General features: G+C 41.7%; 2 protein-coding genes and 1 non-coding gene across 23 annotated transcripts in view; all 3 read left to right on the top strand.

Annotated features, from left to right (window-relative positions):
- The window catches only part of LOC112918662 (NEDD4-binding protein 2-like 2), a 77,633-nt gene extending 72,152 nt beyond the window's left edge, over positions 1-5,481 (top strand). For all 14 annotated transcript variants that reach the window (XR_011994240.1, XR_011994241.1, XR_011994242.1 and 11 more), the window contains 3 exons: positions 1,856-1,941; positions 3,184-3,227; positions 5,307-5,481. Coding sequence is in view for 11 of the 14 variants with exons in the window: in XM_025996760.2 (XP_025852545.2) it covers positions 1,856-1,941; positions 3,184-3,207 (110 nt within the window). In the remaining 3 variants the exon portion in view is untranslated. The remainder of the gene's footprint in view (positions 1-1,855; positions 1,942-3,183; positions 3,228-5,306) is intronic.
- Positions 5,482-5,858: 377 nt separating this feature from the next.
- Positions 5,859-24,513, top strand: part of N4BP2L1 (NEDD4 binding protein 2 like 1) — a 37,413-nt gene continuing 18,758 nt past the window's right edge. For 2 of the 8 annotated variants that reach the window (XM_025996765.2, XM_025996764.2), the window contains exon 1: positions 10,768-11,123. In XM_025996765.2, coding sequence (XP_025852550.1) covers positions 10,939-11,123 — 185 coding nt within the window. In that variant the 5' untranslated portion in view covers positions 10,768-10,938. Of the gene's footprint in view, positions 7,723-10,729; positions 11,124-16,995; positions 17,140-17,899; positions 17,949-24,513 lie in introns of those variants that run through there. The other 6 variants (XM_072719975.1, XM_072719978.1, XM_072719976.1 and 3 more) reach the window with 6 other exon arrangements.
- LOC112918721 (small nucleolar RNA SNORA16B/SNORA16A family) lies at positions 18,850-18,979 on the top strand. Its single transcript, XR_003234753.1, has one exon. It is a non-coding gene; the product is annotated as a small nucleolar RNA SNORA16B/SNORA16A family (small nucleolar RNA).

Below are 24,513 nucleotides of genomic sequence, written 5' to 3'. Positions count from 1 at the left end.
TGCCAAAAGTCTTAGGAAATTGAACACATATTCCAATTTTTCCTTACCTGTAAATCAGTTGCAGTGTTAGTGATTTAATTGAGTTGAATGTGTCCTCTTCCTTGGGGACAGAAACTGTAAGAGCCAGGAAGTCAAAGCTCCATTCCCCACAGTTCTCCTGTATCTTCTTGATATTCTTTCTTTTCTAAACATACCAGAAGTAGAGGACCCATACCAGGGTCTCTGGGTCCTGCTCTTCTCTCAGAGCTTATCTTCCAGAGGTTTTTACATTGCTCCTAAATTTCTGCTGTTCTGGACAAAATTGGGGCCCAGATCCCAGACCCAAGACTGGCTAAGTCTCAGGGTGAGGCATCAAGCAGTTATTAACCTGCTCTTGAGGGTCTAGCATTATGTTTATCATTTTTGTAAACTGTGAATAATCACTCCTTAAACTGTTTGCTGCAGTATGCTATCCTAGATACACTGGAGAAATATACCAATTTAAAAAATTAAAATGCATTTGCTTTAGGGAATTTTGAAAGATAAGTGAAGTCATTTTAGGTCAGGGGTCTTAGTCCAGGTCCATATTCTAAATGTATGCAAAATTTTTTGTGTCATTTTGAACCATTTTTCTGAGAAAGTTAATAGATTTTATCACTTTCTGGGGCAGGGGAGGGGGTGTCAGCGCATGACTTAAAGATTAACAATCACTGTCTTAAATTAACATCAGAAAACATGAAGGCACTGGTGTGAAAAGATTCTAAACCTCCTCCTCCCTTGAATGCACAATACCATCATAATCAACAGTAATGATCAAGCATCCATTAATTAAGCTTTGGAAAGCTTTCCAGAGGAAATAGACCTCATTCATCAAATAGCTTACCTTCTAAATGGGGAGCAAGACTAACACAAAACAAAATTATTGCACACAGAAAATATAAATGACAAACTTATGAATATTCTATGAGCAAGGTTAGCAGTGCTTAAGGGATTGTTGAAGAGAATATGGGGTTATGGTTTTTTGGGGGATGGCTTTAATGTGAAAATGAATTATAAGCAGTGCTTATACAAATGTAGCTTAAAAAATATATAGGGAAAGAATTTCACATTTGGATATTGTGGGTGCTTAAAAAAGGAGAGGAAAAACTTAAGTGGAAACTGTCAACTGATTTGTTTGGCCAAGTTGGAGAAGCAAAGCTTTGATGCATGTATGGCAGTGGCCTTATAAATGAAGCAGGGAGCTCAAATGAATCGTAGTATTTAGGAGGTATTATATAGTAAAGCCACACACAGGTCTGAAGAAACCAAACTACTCATATTGCCAGGGACATGTGTGTATAGGAAAAATATTTTGTGTGATTTGATATGGCTGATATGTATATATCAGTGTTTGGACTTATTTGTGAACATCTTAATTGTCTGTGAGGATTTTTCCCCAGACACTCTTAAGTGGAAGGAATAGTTTACAGTAAGACTAATCTTGCTATAGTTGTGCTGTTTCTACCTGTCACGGGAAAGGATAACTACCTGAATTTCTATGCCCTGTGACAATGCCACTTGAAGCAAATATATATATATATATATTATGTGTGTTATAATATATTTATTATTGATATATATTTTTACTTAATGAAAATTTGAACTATGATACATATCCCTTTACATGTATAAATAAGCATTTCCATTGTGTCAGGATAGTGTTTACTAATAAAGGCCTGAGATAAACTAACTCCTGCTCTAGCCATCAGTGAAATATCTTCCAAACCAGGTTCTTACCATTATGTCAGTCTAAATATCATGTTTGCATATCTTCACATTTAGGGTAAAAAATCTGTATGACATTGGAGATGAAATTTGTTCACTTTTATTTTCACAGAATCTTTGATGCCTGATGACTGTGTGGTTTCCCTTGACTGGAAGACACTGAAGATGATCTATTTGCAATGGAAGACTTCACTAGAGGTATATTTTTATGGCTTTCAAAGAAGAACTTCTCTAACTGATTTCTTAAAACAAAAACAAAAACACAACAAACAATTGGACAAAACCTGATCATTAAATGTAGTATGAAGGGCTACATCTCTTATATTAAATTAGAGAAAGACTGTATGTTGATGGGTGGCTAATATATGCTCTTTCAGTTAGTTCCAAAGAGAAAACTGTGTTTAATTCCCTAACTTTGCTGTAATGTAGGCTGGTATAAGAGCCTACTGTGGATTACTGAGGTGCCCATTTTAGGAGAGCCCTTTCTTCATTACATCTTCTGTCCAGCCCTCAATCTTATCCTGGTATGATAGAGTAATAGCTACAAATTAGATTCATATTTACTTGACTTGGAAGCACCTCATTATTGGTATTTTCTGTTGGTCCATAGTGAGAGACATGACCATTCTGACAGGCTGTTAATTTTCCAGGTAGGTGGAGGAACACTGGTGGGGAAGATTAGAAAGGTAATAGAAATTCTGGAAAAGGCAGCACACCGTATAATGTAATGGGGAGAGAGTTGACATTAGTTGATAGTTATTTGAATATTCCCAGAGGCAATGCTAGGGGTACATTGTGAGATAAATGGTAAAAGCAAGGTTTAGTGAAACATAAAATTATATAGTGCAGGATAGTAGGTATTTCTTAACGGTTCATATAAGCACAGCTGTGGGAAAAGTAGATTTTTTTTATGTGCCCAGTTAGTAAAACTAAGTAACATTTTTCTAAACTTCTTATTTCTTTTCAATCTCCATGGAGAATTTATTGCTGCCTAACACACCCACCCACACGCACACACACACACACTCTCTCTCTCTCTCATACACATTCACACATACACTTACACACTCATACACCAACCCCAATATTTATTTTTTAAGATTTTGTTTATTCATTAGAGAATGAGCATAAGCTGGTGGGGAGGGGCAGAGGGAGAAACAGGCTCTCCACTGAGCAGGGAGTCTAACTAGGGGCTTGATTCTAGGACCTCAGAATCATGACCTGATGACCTGAGCTGAAGGCAGATGCTTAACTGACTGAGCCACCCAGGCACCCCCACAACCCCAATATTTTAAATGTTTAAGTGGACATTTGTGGTTATAAGGTTTATTTTGCCATTTTGAGAATGTTCCTACATGAGTTTAATGATGAAAAATGATAAACTTAAACCCAATGCCAAATATTAATCATTATTTTATGTATTTTAATTATAATTTCTAGAAAAGACAGAAGAAGATTGGTTAAAAATGAGAATTTCTAGAACTGTAAGTACAACTTATTCCAGAGACTTCTGTATGATCAGAAGGAAGTGGATGTTGACATTATTTGGTTGTAATAGCTCCATGTACCAAAATCGAAGAGTAAATATAAAAAATGTAGTCTATTACCATAGCAACCCTGTGTGCTATTGCACATGTGATTTTCTATTTCCTTTAAATGTAGATCTTTTTGTGAAAAACAACAAAGCTTAGATTGTTGTTACCAAATTTATTTCTCAACTTTATTGGTTAGAACATATTTTAGAGCATTCTGTCAACACACAGTTTATGAGGGATTACCACCCCCGCCCCTCCACCCCAGATTGTTGTGTGATAAAAGCTGGGAGTTAGGGATAGAGGTTATATTTAAATATTAAAAAATTCTTTAGGAAAGGAGGTAAAACATGTAGACAGATTTACATCCTATTTTAAACTTGACATCAAGCTGACATTAAAATAAACACATTGCACTTTTTTTTCAAATGCCTAAATTAGGAAATAAACACAGCTGCTATGATTTGGGTATATATGTGCATGGTTTTGATAAGAAGAATTGAATGCACTCTGCATTTACCATATGTTTTCTTTCTTCCTTTTAATTTTATTTCTAAGAGTTTTCTGTGTTTCCATTTTTCAGCTAGAAATATACATATACCCAATAAAAATGTTTTTGTTTCTTTTAAACCTGGTTCTGCTGCGAGAAGGACTAAAGGTTTAGGAGAAGAGTTTGAGATTTGGGGGACTACTAGAAAATGTGGGATTAATGTAGTCTGAGAAGGGATAAGAGGCTAAGAGGAATTCCAGAGAAAGCAGATGAAGAAATTCATTTATTCGTTTAACAACTATTTATTGAGTAGCCTCAATCCAGACATTGTTTGATACCTGGGGGCTATAGCAGTGAAACAGTCCTGCCCTCCTGGAGTTTATGTTAGGACTGAAGTTAGGAAGAAGTGTTTTCCCTCCCTCCTTCACGAGGCAGCCCCAACGTGACACCAGTACAATACAAGCTGCATGCAGCTAGCATGGACATATTTGGCTGTGGCCAATTCACGAGTCATTTCCAACTGCTAAATTTGGATATATTGTGTCAAGGACACTTTCTGGAATATACTTTTGATTATTATATTCACCTTTCACATTCATGCTACACTGCTTTCTGGTCTTCTCCTACAGACCAGTCACCCCTAATTATTAATCTGTTCTTATGGGGAACTTTATGAGCTATGTACAGGTTTTTTTTTTTTAAACAATTATGATGAGAACATGCCTCCCTGTTTTGTGTTTGGCATAATGTACTGATTAGTGGGCCTCAAGGGGTAGATAGAAATGTATAAGGAGGGAAATAGCAAGAGAATGTGGTTGGCTCTAGGAGCCCCAAGTCCCTGCCTATTTCAAGATCCTCTTCCTGCTGCTGGTTGCTAGGGTGTTTTATTGTTGCTTGGGTAAAGAGGTGGGGCAGAGTGCTGGAATGAGGATGTGTTCCCATCTTGTAGCTCTTGCTGTCTGGCTGTGTGATCTTAAACAAGACACCCTCTCAGAGCCTCAATTTCTTCACCTGCAAAAAAGATTTATGATAGCAACCTGTCAAGGGAATATTAAATGAGGATTAGCGACATAACTTGTGCAAAGTACTTAACATAGTGCCTGAAAAATAATAGGCTCTTAGAAGGGTTAATTCCCCTTCTCTAAATACCCCTTGGGTGCCAGCATTGTCTTTGAAATGTCCCAGGCAGAACAGAAATTGTGTTATCTAGGAGAGCAACACATTGTCTCCACAAACTTGGTAACACATTTGCATGAATTAGTGTATTTATTATGAACTTTCTAGTGTAAATAGCTGGATCCTCAGGGAATGGGACAGAGGACAGGTGTGGATTTAAAGACAGGAGGTCAGGCACTGTCAGGGAGACTGCCTCTGTCTGTCACATGAGGTGGGACCAGGCAGGGTGTGGGGATTGTGGGGGAGAGTGAAGGTCTACATGCAGGGGAGTGGCATAAATAGGGAAATAGCCTGAGACACTGACAGCTGACTCCACGTAAGTCACTGTTTTGTCTGGACTTGTTTGGCCTGTGTTTTGTTTGTAGTTGAATTCTTCAGTCTTCTTGGTGCTGTTGAAGATCCTCACCATCAAGAAAGAGTGCTCAGTGCCCACCCAAAGGATTATTGTCAGCCATATACTCACAGGATACCAAAACTGGTTTGGATAATCTGTTCAACTGTTCTTGATTAGTTATTTGAATAATAAAAAACTCAACAAAAGAGGTAACAACTTGAACTTTTTATTATCTAATTGTGAAGATGTTTGCCCTACTTTAATTTGTTTTATGGAAGAAAATAAGGAACAGAAAACTTGAGTAATTTATTTTAAAAATCACATCAGGTTGGAAGGGTAGGCCTTATATTCAAGTATGGGTCTGTGATTCCATTTCTAAAATTCTGAAATCCAAAAAAGCTCTGAAAATCAAAAAGTTTTTGTTTTGTTTTGTTTCTTAAATGTTTGGCATTAAAGCTAAGTTGTGAGCAAAACTTGACTCAATCAACAAAACTTAGTTTTACTCTTTATTTATCCTACCTAGTGTGACTGTTCAGTCAACATTTCATTGCAGAAATATTAATGTGTTTAATTACCATGCCCTACCCAGCCCCCACTCAGAATGTAAGGTGTTATATATACACATACACACATACTGTATACAGACACACACACACACTCTTTTTGAATTCTGAAATTTATCTGACTTCAAGGATATGGATTAGCAATTGTGGGACTTCCACCATATGACAGGTAACCATCTTTTTCAATTGTTTTAGTTTAGTTGTGTTTAACAAACTTCTGATGTGAAAATTCATCTTTGAAAAACAGAAATTAGGGGTGATTACTCACTATCCAACATGTTTGAGTTTACTTAATCCTTCCATTTTCAGAAAGGGAGCCCTGACTGTCTGATCTTACTCCTACTCCTCCCTATCCTGCCTGATCTCCAGGGAATAAACCTTCCTGGCTTCTCTAGGAGATGGGCAACTGCCTGACTCTGGATATTTGTTTCTTAAACAGACTTCCAACTGACCTTCCTGTTTAGAGCCCCAGTTCCAGCCCCAGATCTTCTAGTTCCTGAAATTTAGGGGTTATGCAGGGTAAATTATGTTAACTCATGGCTTTCTATAATTCAGGGTTTTTTAGGGGAGAGGGTTGGGGTTTTGGGTTTGGGCTTTTTGTTTGTTTTTGCCAAATTAATTAACACTTGGTCTTTCCAGTTTTCAAATTTTTGGTGCTATTAATCTTCTCTCTTTTTTATTATGGTTTATGCTTAAAAAGATTAACAAAACAACTACCCCCCACCCAAAAAATTTAGTGAGGTTTCAAAGAGGGAGTAGAAATTAAATATTTGTGTTCCATCTTCCATCTTTATTGGAAATTGAGGGCTTTATTTAAAATAGCTCTATATTTTTCCTTATACTGATTTCATATAGCTTTAGAAGAAAGCTATCTTTCTCCTAGATGGTGAGTCTGTTCCAGATGGAGACCAGGGTCGTCAGTGTTTGCTTGAACTCCTCAAGAGTCTTGCTTTCTCTTCAGGCTCCTAGAGCCATTGTGAAACTGGCCTTGTTTTTGGTCCAGGATGGGATGATTCCAGGGAAGAACAACAGTATTAGCATCTAAGCACAGACAGCTGTGGAGCGGACTCTGGCATCTGGCAAATCCTTGTTTTCTTAGGGGGCCTTCACTGGCGGTATTTATGGATGTCTAATGAATACATAGAATTCACACTGCCATGCCTTCCCCAAGGGTAATATTGTGAATATTTAACAATTAGTAAGGTATGTGTAGTGACCAGTTCTGAAACACCTCCATGCTGTACTGATGCAAAGCAGGTGACCATCTATCCAGGCTTGTACTTGGGTTCCAGAATGTCTCCAGCTTACTCCAGCCCCTATCTTTATTATCTTGCCCTAATTTCCAAGATGGAACTTTAGAAAAATGGGCTGGGGCCACTTTCTCCTGCTCCCAGGCTTCCTCCTTAAAGCTTATAGTCCTCAAGTGCCCTTGTGGCTAGTGAAATATGTGCTGTGGAAAAGAAGATATGGTCCTCACCTTGGGGAAGGGGTATGGCACTAAAAAAATAAGGAATGGATTGTGGGAGGTAGAGGCAGGTGGGGTACAGTGAGCAAAATCAGGCTTGTCCACAGAACGTTCCACATGGCAGACTTCTCCTAGGCCACCAGAGTCCTGTGCATGTCCTGTTAATTCAACCAAGTAGACATATACCTGCTACATTGTTTCTCTTCCCTTGTCCCCCTTCCCCTAACTTCTAGCTTCCTGCAGCTTCCATCTGGCTTCTAAGGGAGGATGAGGGAAGAGCCAGGAGGGAGCAGTGTTAGTAGAGAGGGACAAAGTCCTATCTCTGACTGGTCAGACTGTGCAGAATCTGTGGCAGCAGGTGCAAGTGGAGGTGCTAGAGCAATCAGGAGTCCACCACAGAAACAGCTAAGCAGGCAAAGGTAAACTTCTTTCCAGTCCTTTCTATTTATACCAGTTATATATAACAGGAGGAGCATGTATGTGGATAAGACTAATTTATATTTTTGAGTAAAAACATCAGAAAATTTTTGGTAGGGAAAGAAAAGACATAGGATTAGAGAGGATTGGGATAGGTCCTGCCTACATATTTTAAATGGTTCTACTATGTTAAAAGGGTGTTTGGTTAAACTGCTTTGGAAGCTCCATCTTGGTTTCAGACTTCCTGCCATCTTGGCATCTCTGGGGTAGAAACCGGGGGCTGATTTACAAATAAGCATTCTAAATCCTGAGTTATTTGGAACGGTAGGTTTGAGGGTTACATTCCTGGTTTCCACTAGTTCTTGTTGTGTACCTCCTTATTTTTCCATGTTTTTAAAGCAGTAGTAATTAGAGGAATATTTGAAGGTTGCATTTGCCAAAAATTACTTATATAATTTTACTTACACCTGTCATGCTAATAGTTTCTAGTGCAGCAAAGTCAGATTGTGCTGGTCATCACATGAGCGAGACATGGAATGGAACCCTCAAGCTGAAAAGTTGGTTGGATGAAATGAGGGCACTAAGGAGTGTTATCGCAGGGATCCTCTGACTCGGGTGTAGCCCAGCTCTCTGGAAGCTGCCACCCAGAGAGAAACAGTAAAGATCTGAATGCAGCTAATAGCAAGCTGGATCTCGATCCGTCAACATGTTTACTTACAGTTTACTCTTTAGCTGACATTACCACGATCTTTGTTTATTCTTAATATTTAGTAAATCCCAAGCTCACACTTATCTATTGAGAAAGTGGCTCAGATCCACATACACTTACTGAGCACCTCCTGAATCCCAGGTGGTGGTGTTAGATCTTGGGGTGACAGGGGTGACACTGTTCCTACTTATACAGTCTAGTGGGGGGATACAGAAACACAGATAACTTTAAACAGTGTGGTTTAGAGGACTAAATCAGAAAAACAGCCAGAGCTTGTTGACTAGTTAAATGTGGGGCTTGAAAGAAAAGTGTGTAGGGTCACTTCCAGGTGTTACTGACCATCTTCTCCTCCTTGAAGCTTTTTTTCCCTGGGCCTCCATACATCTCTCTCTGTTATGTCTGCTTTGCTGATCATTCTCTTATACTCTCCTTTGGCAACTCCACTTCAAAGACACAGTACTTAAATACTGGTGTGTCCAGTGCCCCGTCTTCAGCTGTCTGCTCTATCATCTATCTTCTCACCTGGAAAGGATTCCCAAAGCTGTCTCTAGCTCAGACCTCTCTTCTGAGCAACACTCCTATTTCTCAGCCTCTACTAGGGTGTTCCATCTGCCACAGACACTGCAGACTCCATATGCCAAAACCTCTAGACCCCCAAATCTCTAGCACCCCCCCATGCCCTTTCCCACGTTGCCTGGGGCCGTCTCTGTAGAAGGAAATAGAAATAGATGGAGGTCTCATGCAGCACTAATAGAAATAAACCAGCCACATATGTAATTTAAACTTTTCTAGTAGCTGCATTAAAAAAGCTAAAAGAAACAAGTGAAATTAACTTTAATTCTGTATTAACACACCAACATACTACTATTTCAACACAGTCAATATACAAATTACTAAGATATTTTACATTTTTTTTCATGTGTGTGTATTTTAATCTCAATTTGCACTAGCCACATTTCAAGCGTTCAAAAGCGTGTATTGTACAGTGCAAGTCTAGAATGAAAAAGGTAGTAATTTGAGGGTGGGCAAAAACTCTTATAAGAAGTATATAGAATACATAGAAGTAGAGGATACCTATATTAAAGCATCACTATTTTTATGAGTCATGCGTGTTATCTGTTCCTTATGGTTTTCCCCTAATATATAGAGAAGCTTTTGAAATTCTAGTTTTCTCAGCAGTGCCAAGATCCTTCCTCTGATTCTGGGAAGGGATTTTCAAGGGAGAGCAGGTCATCTCCCTGCCCCACCTCTCCAGGGGAATCCCAGGGGGGAAGGTGCAATTCTCAGCACTCCCTCCCTACTTAAGCCCTTCTTTCCAAAGTTTATTGTGAAATCTCTGGATTTTGTTTCAGAAGGAGATTGCTTCTCTTCACAATTCCTTTTCAAAATGTTCATACCTTAGCTGCCAGAAACAAAATGTATTTACTTTACGGTTAATTATTACAGCCAAAGCCACCATATACGCTGGATTTTTCCAGCATGGTATTTTCAATATTGTCTCTTTCTGTCCATGCATCTTGAATTTTGGTTCAGAAAATAGGATCGCTCTATCACACCCTTGAGTGTGAAATATTGGAGAGTGCTATGGTGATCAACCAACTGGCGCTCATCAGTTCCTGGAACTTAGAACTTAATTCTGGATACTTCTCTATAAATGATTTTAGTAGACTGCTCTTTTCCCTGGGGAGCTGAAAGAGTTCCAGAGAGGCCGTATCTTTTCAGGTGGCAGCAGAGCAAGTACCTGGGCAGTATAGTTCTTCTCAGGAGACCTAGTTTCTGCAGCTGTGGCCAGATCAATCTGAGTTTTAAGGGGTGCATTTTTCTGATGATGAGATTTAAAGTTATGTAGAGGCAACAAAGCTTTCTAAGAATATTTTTGGCAGGCTAAAGAAGGATTAAAAAAAAAAAAAAGAAAGGAAAAGAAACGTTACAGGCCCTGGGACAGCGTGTTAGCCGCCGGGACACTGGCCAGATATTGGTGCTCATAAACTGGGGGAGACAATGGACTTTACTGTTACTGCTCAGAATGCTGTTCACGGTTGTTTAATCGTCGACCAAAATGATTTCACTTTCAAGGTCTGGGCCAGTCGGGGGTGGGGTGGAGAAGGGCCGTGGCAGAGGAGGCCCAGGGAAGCGTCCTAGGGTCCCACCGGGCAGGGCCTCTCCCCTGTGGGCGAAGGGCGCCCAGGGGCGAGGGGGCGGGGTCGCAGAGCGGGGCGGGGTGCGGGGCGCGGGGCGCGGGGCGCGGGGCGGGGGTGGGGGCGCGGGGCGCGGGGTGCGGGGCGCGCCCAGGCCCTCGCGGCGGGGGGTCTCCCAGCGTCCCCGGCTCTCCAGGTGGGGACGCCCCCTCCCACGCAGCGCGGCTCGGGCGGGCGGGAAGGAGGGGCTGGGCTCCGAGCGCCCGCCCCTCCATCTATCACATGGCCGGAGAGCCACAAAAACAACAGCTTGGGCCACGACCGTGACTTCAGGAAAGGGAACCGGGGCTCTCGCAGCCAGCCCCCGCCCCATGGAGGAGAGTTTCCTTGAATCCTTTGGGAGGCTGAGCCTCCGGCAGCAGCAGCAGCAGCCTCGGCCGCCAGCCCCGCCAGCCCCGCCGCCCCCGCGTGGGACACCTCCGCGCCGCCACAGCTTCAGGAAACACCTCTACCTCCTGCGAGGCCTCCCGGGCTCGGGGAAGACTACGCTGGCCAGGTAATGGCAACGGCCTGGGGCCGGCGCGGACCCCGGCCGAGCGACCCCGGCCCCGAGCCGCCCCAGCCCGCGCCCCGCCACCGCGTCCGCCACCGCGTCCGCCACCGCGTCCGCCCGGCCCCGGCCCCGGCCCCGGCCCCGGCCCCGGCCCCGGCCCCCGCCCGAGCCTGGCTGCGCGGGAGCCCGCGCCGCCCCCGGTGCCCGCGCGGCCGCGGCCCGTCCTGTGGGTTTCCACGCTGCGCTGTCCCGGGAGGACGGTGTCGGCGCTGCGCCTTGCGCAACCCCAGAGGGCAGCGGCCCCGGGCCCCCGGCCCCCGGCCAGCCGCGGAGGGAGCCGCCCCCGGCCCCGGCCCCCGCCCCCGGCCCCGGCCCCCGCCCCCAGCTGCCCGCCGGGCCCGGAGGCCCGCAGGGAGGCTTCTTCAGGAGCCCCGGCGGCGACTGCGGAGAGAGCCCGCTAGCGCAGGCGCCCGCCCCGGCGCGTCCACAGGCGCTTTAAACGGCGGAGAACCGAGGGGGCCGGGGCCGGGCGGGCGGGCGGGCGGGGCGGGGCGGGGCGGGGGGCGCGGCCCGCGTGCAGACTCTAGCGGGATCAAGCAGCCCCGCGCTTGCTCCGGCAGCCGCGAGGGCGCACAGGTGCGCGGGGAGGGGCTGGCGCGGCCGCGGCGGGAGGTGGTTAGCGGAGCCTCGCCCCGGGCGCCCAGATTCGCGAGTTGCGTTGCGTAAGCCGCGCTCCCGGCACGGTCAGCGGGAGAGAGGCGGGCCCGTGGCCTGCCCGTGGCCTGCCCGTCGCCTGCCCGTGGCCTGCCCGTGGCCTGCCCGTCGCCTCCCTGTGGCCCACCGCTGCAGCCCGACGCCCACAGTCCCCGCTTTGCACTAGACGCTACGTTGAACTGTTTCTCTCCTTGCTTTTGCTGACGCTGGCCCGCCTGCCCGGCTCGCCTCCCGCCTTCCTTTGCCCGACTGACTCCACTAGCCCTTTAAGACTCGGATCTGTCACTTTGCCCAGCAGCTACCCCTCCCCACCGGTAGGTGCTCGCCCTCTGGGCTCCTTGGCTTCCTCTTTACACCTCTGTGACTGCGCTGGGTTTTGCACAGGGTTTTGTGTGTCCTTCTTCCAGTCCTTGAAGCCAGGGGCCATAGGAGGAGCCTCTTGCCCTCAGAGAGCTTTCCATCTCATTAGAGAAGTAAGGCTAGCCCTAGAACATGGAGCTGCTACAGAACGATAAGGAGGCGAACATTCGGGAGCTGATCTGGGTGATGCACAGAGATGGTGGGAGCAGGGTCCGAATCCATTGGGGTCAGGGAACTGTGACAGCCCCGCTGATGTGCTGCCAGTTTAATTAGGATTCCTGGCTGATTGGTGGAGCCAAGCCTTTGGCAAAAACAGTATTGCTACACTTTTACAGGTTAAAGGGGTGGTGACTTCCAAAGGGTCATTGGCACCCTTTCCTAAAACACATGGATTTCAACAGGCCTCTCTGATTAGGGAGGGAGGGTGGAGAGTGGGGGAGCCTGATTAGAAATCAGCACAACTTGGGTATTTTGTGACACAGTCCTGGTGGGTACATCCGTTACAAACTGAGTATCTTCTGAATTCAAGTCCCATTTAGTTTCACTTTGATTTTGCTGATCCGTGGCCTGCGGCACGCTGAGTGTCAAAGAAGGAAGTAAAATCTTTGGCCAGATTTTGTTTTTAACTACTTAAAAGGGAAGTGATATGACAAGTGGAAGGAAAAGTGCATAGAATTGAACATCAAATCCGTGGGATGTTGAACCTTAAGATTCCTCATCTGTAAAGCAAGTGGGTTGGCCTGGGCGGTCTTTAAGGTCCCTTCTGGCTCTAACATTCTACACTTTTAGGATTTTAATTCCTGGTTGACATTTGGCTAACCGGAAGACACCGGATGAGAGACCAGCTTATTAAAGAACATCTCTCTAGGGATGACTGGAGTGAGCACTGGCCTGGGAATCTGAAGATTGTGCCTTTTAGATCCTCTTCATCACGAAAGCTGGTGACTTTCAGCAATCACCTAGCTTCTCTGGGACTTATTTTCCTTATCTATGGCTACTAAGAAGGGATTAGATAGGTGATTTATTGAAGATCCCTCTGGCTCTTAATTTCTACTTGTCAGTCTTAAGAATGGTTTGTTAGTAATGGCTAGGTCAAGAGCTCTCTGACATTGGAGTCAATTTATGGCTTCAAATCCAAGCTCTGCCACTCACTTCCTTTGGCCTTTTGCTCAGCTCCTCTGCACCTAAGTTTCCTTTTCTGTTACATGGGGATGTCTGCTCTGTCCACTTCAAAAGACTCTCGCAGAGGTTAAATGTGTGTGAGAGAACTTGCTAAAATTTAAATGTTTTATATATTTTACGAGGTATTTGTTGCTGCTTCAGATGTTGATCAGCGGAGATAAATCTTCAAGGTGTTACTGGGGAGAAGCCTGGCTCTGAAATGAAGCAGGCAGCTGGAGGTTGACTTTGTGAGTTCTCCTGTTGGGAGTTCTGGAGGCAGAGGAGCCTTGGCCCTGCTTTGGTGGTGATGGTGGGGATGGTGGCTTGTGCACTTGTGTAGCAATCTGGGAAGTAGGAAGGGAAACAGGGCGCAGCTCAGCAAGAAGGGAAGCCTTCAGCCAGGATGAAGTGGCGCGGCAAACGTCACCCGACCCGCCGTGACCCTCAAGGACCTGTCTTCCCCTTTTTTCCGGGGGTTTGGGTGAGGTGAGAAGAAAAATGGCTAATTGTTAAAAAGTACACCTGGAGAAAGTAGTAAAACTGTAAGGCTATCTGAAGTATTGTTGGATTCTGGGAAATTCTATTTTCCTTATTCTCTGTATTTTCCAAATTTTCTATAACGAATATGTATTTTTTGAATCAGAAAAATAAAAAAAAGTTTTTAAAAATTGGAGGAGATCGTTTTTACAAATGTGGGTTCATCTTTCTTCCTGCTTTTCTCATTTTATTAAAGATATAATAAAAATGTTACTGAAATTAGGATATGTTGTGTCTTCCAAATCAATGTTAGATTTCTGTGCTTTTTACCTATATGTTTTTATAGTTTGAAGGGGCTGGGATGTTGAAACCACCTATTTAAATTCTTTGGAAATATTTAAAAAACAGTTTTATCAGGTTTAAGAAAGTTTTGAGTACAACAGAATACTAAAAGCTTAGCATGCCCCCTAAATCTGTCTTATCACCTCTATTTCATGAAAAAAAAGTTCAAAAATAGTTTATCATTGACCTGTAAGTCCTACTTTTAGGAATTCATCCTGAGGCAATAACTGGACAAGTACATGAAGGGAGAGGAATGTTCATCACAGAGCTTTTTTATATGATAGAAGAAATGTGAGCCAACTTAAACATATAAAAATAGAGGATTAGCTTACAAGTCATGCTGTCATTAATGGGACCATAGATGTATTTGACATACAAATATATTAATTCCCATCATTAAGTTAAAAAGCCTATTAGCAAAGCTATCTATCTCTCTACACAAAAATTCCATTTTCTATTCAAAGAAAGGGGGTCTACATAGACTTAGAGACAAATGTGTGAAAAGATATCTGTTGGTAGTTGTTGACTTTAGATAGTGGGATTATGGACTTTCTCCCCCTGACTTATTTTCTCATTTTTCCATGACAAATATGTATTACTTGTTAACTTTTTAAAGGTGAAAATAACTTTTTAAAGTTGAAAATAGTTTTGTGAAATAAGATGGCTAAATGGACTCAGGTTGTGTGACAAAACATTTATTAAATAACAAAATAAATGTATCATTTTCTATATAAAAAGTCTTTTTTCCTATGTTTATTCTCAGTTGGACATATATTAGGAAATTTCTTAATACACAAGATTGATTCTAATTGTTATTAAATATAATATTAATTATTAACTTGTTAATTAGCATGTGAACTAGCGTGAGCCACTTGATTCTCCAACACCTCAGGTTCTTTTTCACTGAAATGGAGCTAATAGTTCATTAATAAGTTTGTTGTGGGGATTTAAGAGGCTGTGGTAAACAATGATCCCATAATTATATGTGTGAAAGTACTGTGGAATGCTTGGGCTACTTAACTACCAACAATTGTTAATTATTATTCACTAATCAACAATAATAGTATTTGCTGGGTACTTGAAAACTATTAGTACTTGCTTAGTAAATAAGATTAAGAGAAGGAGCCTACAAATGACTAGTAAGTGGAAAACAATAATTAATACACTGCTATGGGTAAGTTCTAACAAGGAAGAACATTTTATATGCTGTTGGTATTCAAGGCCAGCGAAGTCACTGAGAATGATTAGGGGGGTAGGAAAACTATGGAAGAGATAATGTCTTCCATGTGGAAATGGTTCTTGAACTGGCCTTGAAAATGGGAAGGATGTGGCTAAACAATGGAAAGCATTAGCAACATGAATAAGAAGATAGAGATGAGAGACAGCTGGGTGGTCTACTCAGCTGGTGAGGAGAATGGCTTGGCTGAAGTGGATGGTTTGAATTAGTGAATGTGTTGGTTAGATAAACTCAGGGCCAGATCACGGGAAACACCAAAACCTGCACAAAGAAGTACCAAGTTGGTAGAAGAAATAGGATTCCAACCTCAAGACCCTTTCACTCTCAGCAGATGATCCAGGAATATCTGTTTCCACAGCTGAACTGACAAACTCACCTGGATCTGCATCTGTCCTTTCCTCTTACATCAATGAAAGCTACTGTGGATGATCTGTTTACCTCTATGCTTTGCACCGTGTGTGTGTGTGTGTGTGTGTGTGTGTGTGTGTGAAAATGTCCCCCTTTTGAACCATTATAACCATTTTTTAGGTGTACAATTTAGTGGCATTAATTACATGATGTTGTGCAACCATCACCAGTATCTATTTCAAGAAACTACCCATGAAGCGATAACTCCTCATCCCCTGGTAACCTCTGATCTACTTTCCATCATTACGTATTTGACTACTCTAGATACCTCATGTAAGTGGAATCATACAGTATTTGTCTTTTTGTGTCTGGCTTATTTCACTTGGCCTAATGTTTTCAAAGTTCATCTATGTCGTAGCCTATATTAGAACCTCATTACTTTTTATGTCTGAATAATATTCCACTACATAGATTGTCCATTTGAAATGAAATGACAATAGAAGAGGGTAGTTTTTCCTTTTGTTTTTAAAGCCATATATGAAAAACGTTGTCAACTTTATGTCAGTACCCTGGAATTTCTTTGACTCTTTGACATCAACCAAAGTCTGAGAACCACACTCTAGTACATGTTGCATCCTTTGCAATGTTCCAGTTCCTTTTGGCACCATTGTTATATGGATTCAGTTAGGCTCAAAGGGTGCTTGCTGACAGCTGTCTTTTCTTTTATTCATGTCTCCACATAACATGAAATTTTCCATCAAGAGAAACAGCTTTCCGTTTTGTTTGTAGTATTCCAAGTCTCTGTATATGAAAATAAAGTATCAGGTAGGTGACATATCAGATCTTTATTCACTTAGGCCTACTTGGAGAAACTACTAGCCTTTTATATTTTTAATGATTTTCCTTAGGTGGGTTTTAAATCTCTCTTCATTGTGGAGAGTCCTTAACAATACCTCTCTCTGGAGGTTAGGATGAATACGGACTTATAAATGTTTCACAGAGAGTAAGAATATACAATGCAGTGTCTGTTTATAATTACTTGCTAGACAGGCTGTCCAACTATCCAGGAGATTCACCATCACCATGGTCCCAGAGCCATTGGGATAGTGGAAGAACACCCTGCTGAATTGGAGCGGTATAGTATTGCAGGTGTGGTTTATGATTAGAGAAGCAATAGAGGAAGAAGTGAAAGGGGAAGAATGTTTTCATAGAAGAATCTTAGGACATGCACAAGAAGTTCCCGTAGTCCAAGCCCGAGAAACCAAGCTCTGAGAAGTTAGACATCTTGATCAAGGTCACAGGGATGACTTATTTCTATTCCAGAGCCTTTACTTCTACATGGAATGAAGAGGCTAGTGGGAGTGACTCTGAAAGAGGAAGGTTGGTTTTGATCTGTTTGATGAAAAAAAAAAAAAAACCCAAAACACGTACATGGTCTTTATTAAAGGGGCTGAGTTTACCTTGATTTCAAGCCACATTTTATTATTTGTCAGTAATGATGATATGTTTCTTTTGATATATATATATATATATAATATATACACACACACCATGAGGGAATTTATTTTCTTTATTAATGTGGTACCACTGAGGACAATAGGAGGGGATGACTTAGATTTTTTTATTTTATTGATTGATTGAAGATTTTATTTATTTGAGACAGAGAGTGAGGGAGACCACAAGCAGGAGGGAGGAGCAGGCTCCCACAGAGCAGGGAGCCCGGTGTGGGACTCAATCCCAGGACCCTGAGATCATGACCTGAGCCAAAGGCAGACACTTAACTGACTGAGCCACCCAGGTGCTCAATTAGATTTTTTAGTAAGTATTCATATTTATCCTGATTATGATGTGTTGGAGAGAGATGTCATCAACACCCAACTCTGGAGGGTCTAAAGCCCCTTCTTCACCGGTTCTCATGATAGGACATTTGTAATTCAATCTAGTTCCTTCCCTCCCTCATGGCATTTCAATGAACTCTTTTCTATATTATGGCACCATTCTAGGCCCATTCAGACTCTAGAAGAACCCAATAAGAAATTGTCTTCACTCCAAATTGTTTAAAGAGATTAAAGGCTCTATGGATTGAGGAAATAGTACAATAAGGAAAAACTGATCTAATTTCTAATTGTTCTTTTGTAAGGATCTCTGTTGCATCATTATGGCTTGGGGAGAAGGCTGTTTTTATCAAGGTAAGAGCCTGGGAAAGGGGGAGAGAGAAAGGAAAGAAAGCCCACATTTATTAAGTGCTAACTGTATGCCTGGCACTTCTTATATGCTGGCTCATTGGATCTTTACAATAACTCTACGATACAGTTAATTTCATTTTATAAGTGAGGACGTTAGGATCAGAGGATTACACATTTGCTTCAAAGAGTCCAGATTTCATAATACACAAAGTGGTCTTACCTTACTAGGCATGTTCACACCTACAAACACACCTACATCCACTTTTCACGGTTAACTAGGGAATCTTGTTGAGGTATGATTATATAGCTAGGAGGTTTCAATGTTCTTTTTCCACACTTCTTAAGGGTATGATGAAGCAGCAGGTCTGAGAGGGGGTTTCTCTGCTTCCTAACGTTATGCCTTCCCAACATTCTTTGCTCTGTACTCTGGCTTTTTTTCTCCCTTACATTAGCACCACCTGACAGATGCTTACCTATTATCTATTTCTTTTACTAGGAGGTAAGCTCCGTGAGATGAGATGTGTTTTAAGTTCTGAAATGGGAAAATGTTTTCTCTTCAGCTTCTGAGAGAAGTTCTGGCACCTTGTAGGCCTACATCACTAAATATTTGCTGGATTTATTAATTCCAGGAGCTTTCTATGAGATGTCCGCTCAGTTGTCCTCTCAGTTGTCGGCATGGGTCTTGAGTAAGCACAAAAGCAAACAGAAGATTATTCACCTAAAGAGAGTTGTAAAACAATGAATGGGCTGTAGAAAATAGACAAGAGAAAAAAAGGGGTACAGCCACCCCCTCCAAAGTCCTCTTCCATCAGAGCACAAGAAAACCATTCCTGTGTTTTACATGTGAAGACATGGGATGTGCCATTTCCACCACCCAGTAGTTACACTAAAAAGAGGTTTAAAAATTAGAATCAAAGATGCAGTTGCTTTCACATAGAAGCAGCAGTCAAAAAAGAGCCTAAAGTGACAGTTTTCCTATTCAACCACTGTTCTGTTGTCTGTAACTGACTTATGACATGTTGGAAGACACAGCTGAAGACAAGTTAGCACAGAGGTAGGTGTGCTTCTGGTTCTTTTTCCCATTCTGAGCACCACAGAGGTGCTCAGTAGAAACAGAGGAAACCAGTACTGTGGCTAGATTCTACAGAAGGGAGCTATTCACATGCAAGAGGAAGGAAGTTCTTCCAGATAACGTGGAATGGGACCACACTGGCACTCGAGGGCTGAGTCTGGTTTTGGATCTGATGAACATGCCCTACTTCAGAGGCAGCAAGGGGAAGGGCAAGAGGGAGTGGTAGGACAGTCTGGGAACTCTTCGCTGGAGTCTTCTTAGCCACTGGGGCTTGATAGTGTCCATGGGGCTGGCAGAGGTTGAGCTCCATCTCTGCAAGGGCAAGGCTGAACCTTGGCACGGTGTTTGGCAGCGCCAAGAAGGTCAAGCCACACCAGACTTGGGGGAGAATGTCCCAGGTCATTTATTGCTGTGGCTCCCACCCCATTCTCTTCAGGCTGTTGATTCATAGAACTTGTTCCTTACCCACCCCCACACCCCACCCAAGTTTAAAGTCCTTGAGGAGAATACCAATAACAGAGAAAGTGCGGAATCCAAGAAGAATCCTCTCTTTCTGTCTCCTTTGGGAGGTAAATCCAAGGTTTGGGTAAAATTCTCAATGTACAAAGATGAGTAACTAGAAATTCTCCTCACACAGTTGGGGCTGTATAAAAGGAGTTTGCATAATTAAGGCAACGGAGCCTAATATTCAAGAATCATTCATATATATCCAGCAGATATTTATTGAATATCTCTCATGTGCTTGATATTCTTCTGTTTGCTCAGAATAGAGCAATGAACAAAACAAAAATTCCTGCCTTCATGGAACATATATTCTATCAGAGAAAAAAATTTTCTGCAGGGAAGAAGAAAAACTTTAAATAACATGGGCTCTGCTTTCAAAAAACAAACAAAAAAGAAGTCCATCACTATTGTACTTGATGTATATACCCTCAGGCGCTGTTGTATAAATGCAAAGGGAGATAGGCACACTGATGGTCTCCGAAACCTGTTCATGGTAGGGAAATTGCAAACAAACTAAATGTCACTAGAGAAAAGGACAAATAAATGTAGTTTTTTTATTTTATAGTCAGCTCTGGGACCGGAAGTCTAGGACTTAATCCAGCTGTGCAACTCATGAGTCTTTGTTTTTTCCAGCTTTAATGAAATGTCATTGACACATAACGTGTTTTGTTTTTTAGATTCCACATATAAGTGAAGTCATGTTGTGTTTGTCTTTCTCTGTTTGACTTATCTCACTTAGCATAATGCCCTCTGGTCCACCCACGTTGTCAAAATGGCAAGATTTTATTCTTCTTATGGCTAAGTCATATTTCATATATACAACACATCTTTGTTATCCATCTATTGATGCACACTTAGATTGCTTTCATATCTGGGCTATTGTAAATAATGCTGCAGTGAACACAGGGGTGCAGATATCTCTTCAAATTGGTATTTGTTTTCTTGAGATAAATACCCAGAAATGGAATGGCTGGATCATATGGTACTTCTATTTTTAATTTTTTGAGGAACCTCCATACTTTTTTTCCATAGTGGCTGCACCAATTTACATGGCAACCAGCAGTGTATGAGGGACCCTTTTATTCACATCCTTATCAACTCTTGTTTTTTTTTTTTATCTTTTTGATAATTGCCAGTCTGCCTAGTGTGAGCTGATGTCTCATTGTGGTTTTGATTTGCATTTCCTTGATGATTAGATATGACTGTTGGCCATCTGTATGTCTTCTTTAGAGAAATGTCTGTTCCTATCTTCTGCCCATTTTTAAATCGGATATTTTGGGCAGCCTGGGTGGCTCAGCGGTTTAGCACCACCTTCAGTCCAGGGCCCGATCCTGGAGACCTGGGATCGAGTTCCACGTGTAAGTTCTTAATATACTTTGGATATTAACCCTTTACTGGATGTATGACTTGAAAATAACTTCTCCCATTCAGTAGGTTGCCTTCTTACTTTGTTTCCTTCACTGTGCAAAACCTTTTTAGTTTGATGTAATTATATTTGTTTGTTCTAGCTTTTGTTGCCCTTGCCTTGGGAGACTAGTCCAAAAAAATATTACTAGGAGCAATGTCAAAGAGCTTACTACCTATATTTTCTTTTAGCAGTTTTATGGTTTCAGGTGTTACATTCAAGTTTTAAAATGTATTTGAGTTATTTTGATATTTTGAGTTTATTTTGTGTATGGTGTAGAAAGTGGCCCAGTTTCATTCTTTTGCATATGGCTGTCCGGTTTTTCCAGCACCATTTATTGAAGAGGCTGTCTTTTCTCCATTGTATGTCTAGCCTCCTTTGTTACAGGTTAATGGACCATATAAATGTGGGTTTATTTCTGGGCTCTCTTTCTATTTTCAAAATAGACCTATGTGTCTATTTTGTGCCAGTAATATACTGTCCTGATAACTATAGCTTGTAGTTTGAAATCAGGGAGCATATTACCTCCACATTGTTTTTCTTTCTCAAGATTGCTTTGGTTATTTGGGGTCTTTTGTTGTTCCATAGAAATTTTAGTATTTTTTGTTCAAATTCTGTGAAAAATGTTATTGGTATTTTGATGGGGAATGCATTGAATCTGGGTAGTATGGACATTTTGACAATATTGATTCTTCCAATCTGTGAGTATATGTTTCCATTTATTTGTGTTATCTTCAATTTCTTTCATCAAAAATATCCTTTTTAAAAAATGTTTATTTGGGGCAGCTCCGGTGGTGCAGCGGTTTAGCGCCGCCTGCAGCCCAGGGTGTGATCCTGGAGACCCTGGATCGAGTCCCACATCAGGCTCTCTGTATGATAATTGCTTCTCCCTCTGCCTGTGTCTCTGCCTCTCTCTCTCTTTCTCTCTATGAATAAATAAAATCTTTAAAAAATGTTTATTTATTTGACAGAGAGTGAGAGAGCACAAACGGGGAACAGCAGAGGGAGAGGGAGAAGGGGGCACCCCATTGAGCAGGGAGCTTGATGTAGGCTTGATCCCAGGACCCTGGGATTGTGACCTGAGCCGAAGGCAGATGCTTAACCAACTTAGCCACCCCGGTGCCCCGCCCCAATAAATATTCTTACAGTTTTCAGAGTACTGAAATCTACTTTAAACTTTTAACGTAGTAGTAAACCTACTACGTTAAATTTATCTCCAGTTTTTTTTTTGGTGGGGGGGGATGCAGTTTAATTAAATAAACTTTTTTCTTCCTTTCTCTTTCTGATAGCTCATTAGTATATAGAAATGCAAACCAAGTTCTATATATATTAATTTTGTATTCTGGAACTTTACTGAATTCATTTATTACTTCTAATACGTTTTTGGTGGAGTCTTTAGGGTTTTCTGTATATAGTGCCATGTCATCTGCAAATAATGACAGTTTTACTTCTTCCTTACCAATTTGAATCAAGCCTTTTCTTTTTCTTGTCTGATTGCTGTAGCTAGGGGTTTCAGTACTATGTTGAATAAAAATGGCAAGAGTAGGGATCCTTACCTTGTTCCTGATCTTAGAGGAAAGGCTTTTAGCTTTTCACCATTTAGCATGATGTTAGCTGTGGATTTGTCATATATAGCCTCTGTTAGGTTGATTGAGGTACATTCCTTTTTTTTTTTTTTTTTTTGAGGTACATTCCTTCTATATCCACTTTGTTGGGATTTTTTAATAAGTGGGTGTTGTACCACCCAGGGCAAGCGCTGGAGTGAGACAAGGGCCACCTACAGTTTGGTTCTCCTGCTATAAGCTCCCCCTGCCGCTCCCCTGAACCCCCCTTCCTTCCATGGGCCTGGACAATCCCACAGCATGATCTCCCTCCAGGACCTACATACAGGCCTCCACTTCCAGCTGAGTTCTTGGCCTCATGGCTAGGACCCCAAGGAGGGTTATCTAGACAAATGCCTGAAGGACCTTCCTTGGGCTATGCAGGCTAGCTGTCATGGTGCCTAGTGGCCAGGAGGGTAAAAATGGACATTGATTTTTGTTAAGTGCTTTTTCTGCAACTATTTAGATGTTCATATGATTTTTATCCTTTGTTTTGTTAATGTGATATATCACATTGACTGATCTGCAGGTGGTGTGCCATCGTTGCATCCCTGGAGTAAATCCCACATGATCATGCAATTTGATCCTTTATGTTGAATTTGGTTTGCTAATATTTTGTTGAGGATCTTTGCATGTATGTCCATCAAGGATATTGGCCTGAAATTTTATTTCTTTTGTGGTGTCTTTATCTGATTTTAGTATGAGGGTAATGCTGGCCTCATAAATTGAGTTTGGAATTGTTACTTCCCCTTCAGTTTTTTTTTTTTTCTTTTTTTTTCCCCTTCAGTTTTTTTTGGAATAATTTGAGAAGGGTAGGGATTAACTCTTCTTTAAATGTCTAGTAAAATTCACCTGTAAAGCTCTCTAGTCCTGGACTTTTGTTTTTTGGGAGTTCTAAAATTACTGAATCAATTTCATTACTTGTAATTGATCTATTCAGATTTCCTATTTTTTCATGTTTCAGTCTTGGAAGGTTGTGTGTTTCTAGGAATTTGTCCGTTTTCTTCTTGTGTGTTTCTAGGATTTGTTTTCTGGTTGTTTTTGTGTTCTCTATTTCTTTTTGGTCTCTTGTTGCTGATTGTTTTCTTTAGTGTTATGTTTGGGGGCCTTTCTCTTTATTTTTTATGTTTCTATTGTGGGTTTTTTGTTTAGTTATCAAGAGGTTCATATATATTGGCCTGTATATATAGCAATCTACTTTTTAAAAAAGATTTTATTTGTTTATTCATGAGAGACAGAGAGAGGGAGAGGCAGAGACATAGAGGGAGAAGCAGGCTCCCTAAGGGGGGGCCTGATGTGGGACTTGATCCTGGGACCCCAGGATCACACCCTGAGGTGAAGGCAGACACTCAACCACTGAGCCACCCAGGTGTCCTTAATCACTTAAGTTCTGACACAATCTAAAAGCAGTACATTTTTAGTCCCCCCACACACATTTTATGTTTTTGATGTCATGTTTTCATCTTTTTATTTTATGAATCTCTTAACTCCCTTATTATAGTCATAATTGGTTTTACTATTTTTGGCTTTTAACCTGTACTATTTTTTCCTTTTAACCTTTAGCTTTTAAAAGTGGCCTTTACCATATATTTGCCTTTACCAGTGAGAGGGTCTCCCCCCCCCCCCCATACATCTAGTTTTTACCTTTTCTTTTTGACTTAAGGAAGAGCCTATGCAATTTCTTGTAAGGACAGTTTAGTGGTGATAAACACCTTTAGTTTTTGCTGCTGTGGGAACTATTTCTGTTTCAATTCTGAATGGTCACCTTGCCAGGTAGAGTATTCTTGTTTATACGTTTTTCCTCTTCAACACTGTTTCCTGCAACTCTCTTCTGGTCTGCAAAATTTGTACTGAGAAATCAGCTGGTAGTCTTATGGCAGCTCCCTTGTATGTGACTGTTTTTCTCTTGCTGCTTTTAAGATGATCTCTTTAGCTTTTGCCATTTTCATTATGTCATGTCATAGTGTGTATCTCTTTGGTTTCATC

Source organism: Vulpes vulpes, chromosome 9 (genome assembly GCF_048418805.1).
Source record: "Vulpes vulpes isolate BD-2025 chromosome 9, VulVul3, whole genome shotgun sequence".
NCBI lineage: Eukaryota > Metazoa > Chordata > Mammalia > Carnivora > Canidae > Vulpes > Vulpes vulpes.
The sequence above is the reverse complement of the archived record's forward strand: the minus strand, read 5'-3'. Positions and strand labels throughout refer to the sequence as shown.